This window comes from Natator depressus, chromosome 5, assembly GCF_965152275.1.
Source record: "Natator depressus isolate rNatDep1 chromosome 5, rNatDep2.hap1, whole genome shotgun sequence".
Classification (NCBI taxonomy): domain Eukaryota; kingdom Metazoa; phylum Chordata; order Testudines; family Cheloniidae; genus Natator; species Natator depressus.
In genome coordinates, this window is record NC_134238.1 from 44,647,181 (window position 1) to 44,660,563 (window position 13,383).

Below are 13,383 nucleotides of genomic sequence, written 5' to 3' on the forward strand. Positions count from 1 at the left end.
ATCAATACACAGAAATAATCCTATTCCTCTAGGAAGATGACCTCATTCAAATATCTGGGACTCTCAGGATGCTTCTGTGGGGGCAGAGATTTCAGGTAACCCCCACTAAACCCGATGGGTGTCTGGATGACCCTCTCCAAACAAGTCTTGTAAATCATGATGGTCATATTTGACGCCAAGATTTAAAATCCATCTACCTTGGTCTTCTATGAGAGAAACCTTCCTGGTAAAGTCACATTTCTTGAAGCCATTGAGCTGCCTGTCTTCCTCCTTTGCAGGTGAGGAGGACATCATACCAAAATAGATGAAACTAAAACCTGTGCTGACTGCTCAAAATATGCTGATGCACTCGTGAGTGCACTGATGGCTCACAAGCTGAGTACTGATTAACCAAAACTCCAAAAGAATTCATCCAAAAGCTGCTCAATGTAAAACTCTGATGCAGGCCTCAAAGTATCAAGTATTAACAGATGATTCAGTGAGCACCTGGTTCTATGGGCAAAGCCTCAACATATCAGAGCCTCAATGCAAATGCACCGAGACAACGATTCTACATAATGAAAAAACTTTCCAAAAGAAAAAACAAAAACAAAACCAGTGAGAAAGGGGGTACTGACCCTAAGAGAGACAGCAGATTAGACAGTATGATTCAAAGGTCTGGACAACATTCAGTGCTCTGGGATCATGCAGCCTGAAGCATCAACAAACTGGCAGGAAGTTACATATCAGAAAAGGATACTATATTGATTAAAAAACAGAATATACAATTCCCTTGTCTGCTGGCCTTCCAAATTGGACCTACTGGAACTTTTAAACAATGGCAACTGGTGGTGCACAACAGACCAGTAAAAGGGAGGAATCTTGCATCCAGTACTGCAGATAGCCAAAATGTTTACAATTGGTGAGGTCAACCCTGTCTTCTGTTGCAAGCACAAGACCCAAAAGCAAGACCTCACCAGTCTGGTCTGAAAATGGATACTGACCATCAAAAGGTAAGTCCTCAATAGACTGCTAAATGTCCAGAGCTATCCCAAAATCACATAACCAGGATGCCCTTCTCATTATAACTGTGTAGGCCACAGTCCTCAAGGAAGCATATGCAGCTTCTAGAGCAGACTGGAATGAAGTCTTTGCCACAACCTATTTCTCAGTTAATGAGGCCCTGAATGACTCCTTCATATCATCCAGCAATTTGTCTGACAACTTTGACGTCAGCTCCCCATTAAGAAAATCATATTTTGCAAGAAGGGCTTGCTGTCCTCATCTGGAGCAAAGTAGTAGAATAAATCTTTCTCCTTAATGCATCCAGTCTCTTAGCCACTTTTTCTTTTGGGGTAGACTTGAATTTCCCCTGCCACAATCTCTCATTAGCAGCTGTGACAACTAGGGAGTTTGGTGCTTGGTGGAACCCTTGAGATGGGACACGGTACTGTTTATCAGTATGTTTGGCTATTGGAGTGGTGTGAGCCAGGTTTTCTCCGGTTGCAGAAGGTTAATCGGTTAATCGGGAGGGCTACACCCTTCCTGGCATAGATTCTTGGAAGATATTCAGTAACTTTGGGTATTTTCCTGTACCAGTTCAGGTTCAATACCTAGGGCGGTAGCCATTTTCCCAAGTCTTGGTAGGATTTAAAATCCTCCAGGACTGGAGAAGACAAAGTCAGCAGTGTTGAACTGTCCGGAGAGGATGAAGACAGAATGGTTCTTCTCAAGACAAAAAAGTTGATTGTCTGTCAAGGGCTCCCCATCAAGAAGGGGGACAGATATTGCGCCTTTTCTTAATGTGCTCCTCACCAAGACACAATAAGCAGCATGTATGCAAGTCACTAGTAGGAATAGACACCTCACACCACAAGCAGCGCTTAACATTCAGAAAACATTACATAACCCACTAAAACTAACACTACACTATACTACTACAAGTACTAACCATTTACACTACAAAGATTCAGCAAGTAGCTATGATGCAGAAAATAAACGGTGAGGAGAGAAGTGCACAGAGAGCTCTAACATAGGCCAGTGGCAAGAAGAAGGAACTGAGGGGGTTCAGGGTGGTGCCTTTATATAGCCTTTGGAGGGACCATGAGGCGGCGCAGGGCACATGTGCCTCCCCAACAGCTACTGCTGCAGGGAAAAAGGTTTTGGGCTCCGAGTGTCCTCCAGATCTTCTGCAAGACTATGGTAACTCCTCACTTAAAGTTGTCCCAGTTAATGCTGTTTCATTGCTGATCAATTAGAGAACATGCGCGTTTAAAGTTGCACAATGCTCCCTTATAACGTTATTTGGCAGCTGCTTGCTTTGTCCACTGCTTGCAGAAAGAGCAGCTCACTGGAGCTAGCTAGTGGGGGCTTGGAACCCGCTCCCCTAAGTTCCCCACGCAGCAGCTGACCAGCAGGCTATCAACTGCCAGGCAGTTCAATTGTCCCTCCGCCCACTGCCCTCTGCCTTGGAGCTGCTCCTGGGAGCCTCCTGCTTGCTGTGCAAGGGCGGTGAGGGAAAGGGAGGGAAGAGGGGTGCTAATGTCAGGATGTCCCCCTCTGATCCTTTATCCCATCTCCACAGAAACGGGGGAGTGGGGGCAGTACAGGGCTCAGGATGGAGGGAGCTTGCTGGCAGCAGCAGCTGTCTCAACTTGCTGATCTACTTAAAAAGGCAGTGTACTTAGAGTGGGGTCAGCGTACTTAAAGGAGCAATGCGCATGTCTCTCACTCTCACACACACACACACACACACACACACACACGGTGTGTCTCTGCCAGGCTGTCTCCCCTCCCGCCATTCGCTGCCTTGTAAAGTGTGAGGCTACATTAACAACGTGTTAACCCTTGAGGGCTCAGCTGAGCGCTAGTTCATTTAGCAGTAAAGCATTCCCTGGGAAATATCCCACCCTTTTCCACCCTCTGACTCCACCACCTCAACCAAGCTTCACAATCATCATTGCTGTGTACGGTATTAAATTGTTTGTTTAAAACTTATAGTGTGTCTTTTATAGTCTTTTGTCTGGCGAAAAAAATCTCTCTGGAACCTAATCCCCCCCCATTTACATTAATTCTTATGGGGAAATTGGTTTCACTTAAAGCAGCATTTTTCAGGAACATAACTACAACATTAAGCAAGGAGTTACTGTACTTAAATTTCCTGTCAAATGTGAACCAAGGCTGGAATAAGCACACATACGCTCACCAATTCAGAACACTTACAACTTCCTTGTATCATTTGTTTCTAAATCCTTTAAAAGTGAGGAGCCAGGACGCATGCCATTAGTTAGCAAGGTATCCCAATGTAATATTTTTGGTTTTCAGATTCCAATATGTTAATATAAACTGAAGTTGTTACAGACATCTGCTTGATTGAAATGTTAGTTATTGCAAGTGAAGCACAACTGAAAATTACATTAGTGAATACATTAAATCTTGTTCTGTACGTTATTACCACCCAAGTTATTTTTAAGATTTCTTTTCTTAGTTTTATTCCAAATGTAGGGCAAATCAGATCCATAAACACAGTCAATGTGATGTCTGAGCAGAGTTGATATGAAACTGGGACAGTTAGGGGTTTAGGGTGAAAGATAACATTCTGGTCACCCTAATATCAGGAGTACCTGCCTCTCCAGATATCCTTGGGATAGATTTTTAGGACAATAAGGGGCACTCTACAATGATATCTGGCCCCCTCATCACCAAAACGCCAAATGAAAAATAGTACCTACTAAATTATTTCTCTGCATACACCTATTGTCTTTTACACTGAGATTTTATTGTAACTTAAAACACCAGTTTTATTCTTGGATATGGAACACAAAATTGAATAAAGCTAATCACTCACCAGTTACCCCATCCTTGAAATCCCGCAGCCTGGAGTACATGTACAGCAAATTGACAGATATACACAAAGAAGAACACAAAGAATCTGAAAGAACTGTCACTCCTGAAAGAGAAAACATTAAAGAAGCTGGTCAGGAAGTTAAAATCATATTCAAATACACAACTACATTACCAAAGTAACTTTTTCAACCATACAAATTATTGGAGAACAGATTTTATAGACTGATTTAGACCATCTTTAAACACCAAATGGTAATTCTTTATATCTACATGAGGTTCTACTCTGAAAAGTGATTATGTAAAAATGTCATCTTCTTAATGCTGGTTATCTGTATTTAGAATCATAGAAGTGGTAGGGCTGGAAGGGACTTCAAAAAGTTCTCAAGTCCAGCCCCTGCACTGAGGCAGCATCAAGCAATTCTAGGCCATCCCTGAGAGGTGTTTGTCTAACCGGTTCTTAAAAACTTCCTATGATGGTGATTCCACAACCTTCCTTGGAAGCCTATTCCTGTGCTTAACTATCCTTATAGCTAGTTTTCCCTAATATCTACCCTAAATCTCTCTTGCTACAGTTGAAGCTGATTACTTCTAGTCCTACCTTCAGTGGACATGGAGAACAACTGATAACCATCCTTTTATAACAGTCGTTAACATATTTGATTATTGTTATCAGGCCCCCCGCCTCAGTCTTCTTTTCTATAACCAAACATGGCCAGGTTTTTTTTAACCTTTCCTCACAGTTCAGGTTTTCTAAGCCTTTTATCATTTTTGTTGCTCTCCTCCTGACCCTCTCCAGCTTGTCCACATCTTTCCTAAAGTGTGGAGTCCAGAACTGGACACAGTACTCCAGCTACGGCCTCGCAAGTGCCAAGTAAAGCAGGACAATTACTGCCTGTGTCTTACATACAACACTCCCGTTAATACATACCAGAATAAGAGCCTTTTGTAATTGCATCACATTCAATTTGTAATCCACTATAACCCCCAGATCCTTTTTAGCAGTATTAACAACTAGCCAATTATTCCCCATTTGGTAGTTGTGAATTTGATTTTTCCTTCATAAAAGTAGTACTTTTTGCCCTGGTCTTTACTGAATTTCATCTTGTTGATTTCAGACCAATCTCCAATTTAACAAGGTTGTTTTTATTCTAATCCTATCCTCCAAAGTGCTAGCAACCTCTCCCAGCGTGGTGTCATTAGCAAATTTTACAAGCATACTGTCCACTCCATTATCCAAGTCACTAATGAAGATATTGAATAGTACCAGACCCAGGTCAGGGACTGCTCTGGGACCCCACTAGATACATCCCCCCAGTTTGATAGAGAACCACTCTTTGTGTAAAGTCTTTCAACCAGTTGTGCACCCACCTTATTGTAATTTCATCTAGTTAGACCACATTTCCATAGTTTGCTTATGAGAATGTCATATGGGGCTGTGTTAAAGGCCTTACTAAAATGAAGACATATCACACCTACACAACTTCCCCCGATCCCCCGATGGTGTGGATTGCACTCTCAGCAAATTTGCGGATGATACTAAACTGGGAGGAGTGGTAGATACGCTGGAGGGCAGGGATAGGATACAGAGGGACCTAGACAAATTGAGGATTGGGCCAAAAGAAACCTGATGAGGTTCAATAAGGATAAGTGCAGGGTCCTGCACTTAGGACGGAAGAACCCAATGCACAGCTACAGACTAGGGACCGAATGGCTCGGCAGCAGTTCTGCAGAAAAGGACCTAGGGGTTATAGTGGACGAGAAGCTGGATATGAGTCAACAGTGTGCCCTTGTTGCCAAGAAGGCCAATGGCATTTTGGGATGTATAAGTGGGGGCATTGCCAGCAGATCGAGGGACGTGATCGTTCCCCTCTATTCGACACTGGTGAGGCCTCATCTGGAGCACTGTGTCCAGTTTTGGGCCCCACACTACAAGAAGGATGTGGAAAAATTGGAGAGAGTCCAGCGAAGGGCAACAAAAATGATTAGGGGTCTGGAACACATGACTTATGAGGAGAGGCTGAGGGAACTGGGAATGTTTAGTCTACAGAAGAGAAGAATGAGGGGGGATTTGATAGCTGCTTTCAACTACCTGAGAGGTGGTTCCAGAGAGGATGGTTCTAGACTATTCTCAGTGGTAGAAGAGGACAGGACAAGGACTAATGGTCTCAAGTTGCAGTGGGGGAGGTTTAGGTTGGATATTAGGAAAAACTTTTTCACTAGGAGGGTGGTGAAACACTGGAATGCGTTACCTAGGGAGGTGGTAGAATCTCCTTCCTTGGAAGTTTTTAAGGTCAGGCTTGACAAAGCCCTGGCTGGGATGATTTGATTGGGGATTGGTCCTGCTTTGAGCAGGGGGTTGGACTAGATGACCTCCTGAGGTCCCTTCCAACCCTGATATTCTATGATTCTATGATCCACTAGTAACCCTCTCAAAGAAGAAAATCAGGTTAATTTGGCATGATTTGTTCTTGACAAATCCATGTTGGCTGTTCCTTATAATCCTATCATCCTCTAGGTGCTTTCAAACAGATTGTTTAATAATTTGCTCCAGTATCTTTCTAGGTATCAAAGTCAGGCTGACTAGTCCACAGTTCTTCTTTGCTCCCCCTTTTAAAGATAAGTATTATGTTTGCCCCTCTCCAGTCCTCTGGGACCTCATGCATCCTCCATGAATTCTCAAAGATAATATCTAATGGTCCTGGGATTGCTTCAGCTAGTTCCAAAAGTACCCCAGGATGAATTTCATCAGGCCCTGCCAACTTGAATATTTCTAATTTATTTAAATGTTAATTAACTGTTCTTTCCCTATTTTGGATTGCATTTCTTCACCCTTGTTGTTAATATTGTGTTGAGTATCAGGTCACCTAAAGTATTTACAGAACCTTTTTTATTGCCTTTTATGTCCCTTCCTAGGTTTAAGTCATTTTGTGCCTCAGCCTTTCTGATTTTGTTTCTATATGCTTGTGCTACTCTTTTGTACTCATCCTTGGTAACTTGTTATGTTGCCACTTTTTGTAGGATCCCTTTTTGATTTTTACATCATTGAAAAGCTCCTGATGGAGTTATATTGGCCTTTTACTATTCTTTCTATCTTTCCTTTGTACTGGGATAATTTGCCTTTAATATTGTCTACTTTAGAAACTGCTAGCTCTCCTGAACTCCTGTGTCCCTTAGATCTTCTTCCCATAGGACCATACCTACCAGTTCCCCGTATTTGTTAAAGTCTGGTTTTTTGAAATTCATTGTCCTTATTCTGCTGGTCTCACTCCTTCCTTTCCTTAGAATCATGAAATCTATCATTTCATGATCATTTTCACCCAAATTTCCTTCAACCTTCAGATTGCCTTCAACCTTTAGGCCTTGTTTACACTTGTGGCAGTGTGTAGGGTACATGTAACTACGTTCCACAGTAAAAAGCAGGCTGCGTCCAGACTGTGTTGTTTACCTACACATGGTAGTGAAAAGCTCTGGCAGGAGGGAGAAAGAGGAGAAAGGTTCCAGCAACAGGGAGGTAGCAGGACACTACACTACTAAAAAGAGCAGTGTAGACATAGGAAACTCTGCTTGGTGTCTAGAGAGCCATAAATGATATATATACCATAGGCTTCTGGCATGTCTGTATTCTACTTGCCTAAGCAGTGCCTCTTCATCTACACTGCTATATATACCCATCCTAGCTGGGTGTGCAGTGTCTGTACTCTACACGCTGCCATAAGCATAAACCTACCCTTAGATTCATTTTGTATCTGCTTACAGTGACAAAAACAAGCCTTTACTGGTTTTGCCTCCATAGTTATTGAACAGCCAACAAAGCTCTGAGAGGGGAAACTAGACTCTATTCCTATCTGTGCATCTTCAACAGAATTGTGTACCAAGTTCCTTTCAATTACACCTGTACAAACTCACAGAATATAGTGGGGCTGCATAGGTGTCTCTGAGGGAATAATTTTGGGGATAATGCATAAGAAAGAGAACTCTGGTTAACTCTCAGATTGGAGTTTGCAAGGCTGGTAGGGGAAAAAATCCATACCTTTAATTTTCAAGCTGAGAACAGCTGATATAGAGTCACAGACATAATATACACAGAACCACAATATGTCATTTCTACAGTTACATTTTCAACCACACTACTAGAACCATTTAGCAGCAAAAAATTCTCATATACCTCATACTACCAGTTTATATACTCACTATCTGGAAAGGGGGACTAAAAACAGGACCAAAAGAAGCAGATCTGGTTCTGAAAGACTGCGTAAGTGATGTTCTTCTGTCAAAACAGTATACATGTTTAGCTTTTTTAATCTTTCCTCATAAGTCAATTTCTTCAGCCTCCTGATCATTTCTATTGCTTCCTTACGAATTCCTTTCAGGTTCTTTTGTGCTCCATATGTCAACATCACTCCAATGCATCTTATTTACCTCTTCTTTTCCTACTTCTTTCCTTGTATGTTAAAGAGGAAAAGATGCATGCCAACCCTGGCAACCTCTTCTGACTTCTTCACACTGCATAACACAAAACATTCACTTGCATAGAGTACAAGGCAGAGAAGGAAGGAGACTGAATGCAGAAGAATCAGCAGGGGATGCTCAGCAGCAGAAGTGTAACTTCCTTGCCTCACCTCTGCTGTTTTGAGGAAAACACGAATGTCTATTCTTGGTCCGCATGCAGCCCTCCTGCTTAAGCAGGAAAAAGACAGACTCTAAGGTCAATACTAGAAACACTACAATGGCATAGCTGTAGATGAGCTGCTGTAGTGCTGCAGTGTAGACACTACAGTGGCAGAAAGGGTTCTTCCATCACTGCACTGGGCTTAGCCTGGCTTAACTACATCACACGGGCATGAAATTTTTCACAGCCCTGAACAATGTAGTTAAGCCAACCTAACTCTGTAGCACAGACTAGCCCTAAGTAATAAATGGAAGCCCAATGCAATCACATGTATTCCATGGCCTTAAGCCAAACTATGCATCTTAGAAGGATAGTGTGCCTCTCTCTCTCTCTCTCTCTCTCTCTCTCTCTCTATATATATATATATATATACACACACACACACACACACACACAACCACCTTTACATTTCATATGTGATTGGGTATTAGCCCTATGAGTGGACCTTGAACTCGAAATAATATCCTTCTTATAAGGATGCACACTATCAAATGAGTCAACTGCATTACAGAGAAGTGACCATGACTCCAAAATTAAAGTTGCAATAGGGTTTCTGTTTAAAGTCCAATTTCCAAATTTCTCTAAAATCCAGATATGGAGAGTCTGATCATCTAGAAAACTGGTATGCCAGTTCAGGACTCAGGGTAAAGCAAAGTTAAGAGCTGTGAGGACAAGAGATGCCTCTATACAAGCTGAAAAAAAAAAAATGAAACATTTAGAAAAAAAATTTCCACTTTTTTTTGTGCTGAGATAGGGGAAAAAGTGGAGAGGAATGTGAAACATATCACTGGGTGCTCACAGTGAGATCTCCTGTCTAGAGCCAAGAATTTTAAAACCTAAAAGAAAGAAGTTTCTTCTTGGCTCTGCTGGGTAGGAAGCAGAGCTGTAGCTATGAAGCCCAGAGTAGTGTACACATTTGGGAGAAAGCTGGGATGCCTGATACCACCCACCACTCTCTCCACATCTTCCTCCTGTACAGCCCAGATCAACCTCCATAAGCCTTATCCTGGAGAGTGTGGGCAGACTGGCTCAGAAGCAGGAAGTTCTAGCCCCCAGCTCCAAATCATACTGGTTTTCCAATCACCAGGTGGTCTCAAGCCTACCTTATGTATGTAGGCTCCCCAGCGCTCCCTATCCTCTACAGCTGATTATATACCTATAATGGGTTCACTGTTAATCAATCAAGCTAAGTTTCCAGCTAAGTTTGCTTTTTAGTTAACCACATCATCCCTTGAACAACATCTATGGAAAGCTATGCTGTTGGTTAAAAGGAAAATATACAGAACACAGCAGCTGCCTAAGTTATCGAAATATAGGACTGAAAGAAGAGAATTTTAAAGTTTAAGTCAGTAAAAATATAATGCTTCATTATGATATGAATAGGGTAAGCAATCAAGAATTTCAGAATAAGTGCCCACTCATAAATTTGCACAAAACAAACTGTGAATTAAAACCAATTTAGTTATGTCAGTGTAAGTGTGTGTGCAGACCAGGCCTTAAATCAAGGTGTATTTGCTGAGAAAAAGGCAGTTCAGTGCTTGTTGGAAAGGGACCACTGAAAAAAATGTAATCATGAACATTCAGAGTTAGAATGCAACTGTGATAGAAACTGCTCCTTAATTCATGTACATGAGAGGGGGAAAAAAAAAGGAAGTATGAGAGCTATGAAGGATATTTAAACTTTATATTTTTCCTTTGGCCACTTCACTGTTTTTTAGAAAAAGAAAATCCCACAGACCATTTGAGCCCCCAAGAGAACCTTGAATATATTATCAAGATATCAAAACCTTTACCCAATTTGCAATTATTTGTTAAATCCTAATACAAAAAGAAATGTTATAACACAGTATTGATCAAAATTCAAATTAAATCCACTGATAAGCTCTAAAGAGTAATCAAAACTCAAAAAAAGTATATTTCACATGCACAGTTTAGTTGTATGCAGAGCTCTAAAATATTTAACTGTAACACTACTTTTTGAAAGACATGACTCAGTTTGATTGTTGATTAATTTACTATCTCACATTAGAGTTCTGGATTTCTTAAAATGAAACAAAATCTTACTCCCCAAATTTAATTTGATTAATGTACATCAATCATGAATATGGATTTGCAAACTGATGCATTCTTTTTGTCAATTAACCACAACAGATAAGAGTTACCAGTGTAACTTTAGTACCATCAAATGATATTCACTGAATGTGCTTACTAAGCAGATAGCTCAACTGCTTTTTATAATCAATATATTAGGATGAAAATAAAAAATGAAAATAAGCTGCACTTAATATCTGTAGTAACATCTCATGTTGTTGTAGACGTACAGTGGCAGTTAACTTGTCAATGTATGATTACTTAAATCTATTTTATGAAGCTCATTTAGAAACTTTATATTTAGGCAGCACTTTAAAATTTAAAAAAGTAAATATTATGCTTATTCAGAATTGGTGGTGACTTTAGAGGTGATAGGATAGAAGCTTGGTGAGAATTTTCCTGATATTTGAAGTCCAGCTAACACAACACCAGGTCATCCATTCCCTACCAATATCAGTTCTATATCAGTAGTTACATACATTTTAAAAAATGCCATTCCTAATTATTAGCTTCCTAAGCTAGCCTTTCATCATCAGTTTATGCTTTGGATGCACCAAGTGAGTTAATATGACTTGCCGCCTCCAATAATTAATAATAATAATTCAGGTTAATACGGCAACTAGGTTGAGTAAAATTCTACTTAAAGATGAATACATTTCAAAATGCATAACGTGCATTAAAAATATGCAAAACCACATTGGCGTTACCTGAAGGCTCCATAAAGTGGTCTGTACCAGCAGACAAATGAACAAGGAGTAAAAAGCAAGAACCAGAGGATACTCAATCCAAAATCAACCCCTCGTTCAGGATCAACACAAAACCAGGCCAAACATCCAAAGATATTTAGAAACAGTGTCACTGCATGGACTGTAGAACAAAAAAATAGTTTGTATTAACCTGAGTTTATGCAACAAATATTTCAATTGTTGTCGTATTACCTAAATAAATGTAAAAGTTTTAAACAAAATACATCACATCACTCTTATATCAACATCCTATCTCTGTAATAGACTAGTCTGCTAGTTTCATACACCTGTCTGAAGTAATGATGAAGCTCCCAGTGTAGTTAAGCACTGAACAAGTACATTCAAGATTTTTAGAAAAAATAATATGTAGTATAGAGTTGGGGGGTGGGGGAGATATCAAGTTTTCACAAAAATGAGGCACTGTATATCAGGATTTCCAGCAAGTACTGATTTATAGCATCAAAGAGTTAAATAGATAAATAAAGTTCTCTCAGCTGCAGTTGCTGACACATCTGCTACAGTAATTACTGGATACAAATCTTTGCAAATACCTTCTTGTATACTGTTTAATTATTTTCTCTGAAAGTCAGACCAGTAAATATGTACAAGAACATGATGCTACCCTATTATTAGATATACAGAAGGCCTGCACTGTTCATGTCTTTTTAAAAAGCTTCTTAAAGTATACAAAGTAGTCTGTATTTAGCAAGTGAAATTCTCATTTGAAAAGAAAATTACAAATCATAGATCCTTTTAACGCAAATGTTATGCTATCTCTCAAATGAAATACAGCAAATTAGTATCCTAACACAAAAAGTATTTCACACAAACAAAAACAGAACTAATTCTATAAAAGCATAAATTCATATTGTATGTTCTAATATTTCTTATAACAAGAAATCTGTCACCTTATTAATACTCAGAACTATAGTTCCCAGTCTCCTGTTTTAGTTAGTACATGCCAGTGGCCTATCAAGTAAGAGATATCAAAACAGATATTAGAGGTTAGCTTTTTTCTAAGGTTTGTTAAAGAATTTAAACATTATAACCCAAGAATTAATTAAAATGTATTTAGATTTTTCAGGTCAGAGAAGGCACAGCAGAAGCAAGACACACTGGAACTCTTACTCTCCAGGCGGTCTGAGGATAAGAACATTAGAGTCCGTGTTATCAGCCTCCAGAGGGTAGATGAAGACACGTCCATGCCTCTCTTTTCAGCACTCCCCAGTGGCCAAATCAGGAACAATTTTGCCAACACAAGGGAGACACTGGCCTTGGGGACACAGGGCAAAGTGCAGTAATTATGACTGTGTGAGATGGGAGAGACATCAAGCAATCTCTAGCTCAGAGCTAATTTGGGGTGACTACTAAATTTAAGCTCTGGATAGTAGTTTTAAGCACCTTTCACCCTATTTACCCCTTCAAACCCAGACCTGGTAAGCAGTTACCGAAAGATCACCACCACCTTCCAAAGCAACATAATCTAACCCCTCCACCTCCAACCCGAAAAAAGCCACTCTTATTCCCAAATAAGAGCGTCTACACTGGGAGTTATATCGGTATAACTACTGCAGTTAAAATTCAGAGTTTAGTTTACACTGGTATAACTTTTCCATGTAGATATGCTCTTACTGATCTTAGTCTAGTTCTTAGCAGACATGCATCCTCATTGTAATTAATATCTTACAGCCTTGTTAACCCTGAGCTCCCTCTCAAACACTGAAGCCCGTTGGAAGGAAAACTTGCACTGCTGCTGCCTGTGCTACACCTACTTTGTGGATAAACAGATGGTTTCATTTTGCAGAACTACCCATCTGGTATCTCTGATGAAAAGAAATTCATCTACAGCAGTTTTTGTAATAACCTCTGCTTGAACAGTCTAAAATTTACCATTATTATTCTGGAGAAAGAAGGGCCGTTGCCAGAGTACACTATACAAAGAATAAGATTTTCCTTTCTCCCTCAACCCAGTAGGACAGTCTACATCTGTTATTATTAGTACATAAAGAACAGTGCTCAATGCCACTCACTCCTGAAATCACTCTTTAAAAT

General features: G+C 40.2%; 1 protein-coding gene across 1 annotated transcript in view; it reads right to left on the reverse strand.

Moving 5' to 3' along the window:
- Window positions 1-13,383, reverse strand: part of SCAMP1 (secretory carrier membrane protein 1) — an 83,936-nt gene that overhangs the window by 17,209 nt on the left and 53,344 nt on the right. Inside the window, exons 6-7 of the mRNA XM_074952684.1 lie at window positions 11,293-11,452; window positions 3,827-3,928 (exon numbers count right to left, since the gene is read on the reverse strand). Coding sequence (XP_074808785.1) covers window positions 3,827-3,928; window positions 11,293-11,452 — 262 coding nt within the window. The remainder of the gene's footprint in view (window positions 1-3,826; window positions 3,929-11,292; window positions 11,453-13,383) is intronic.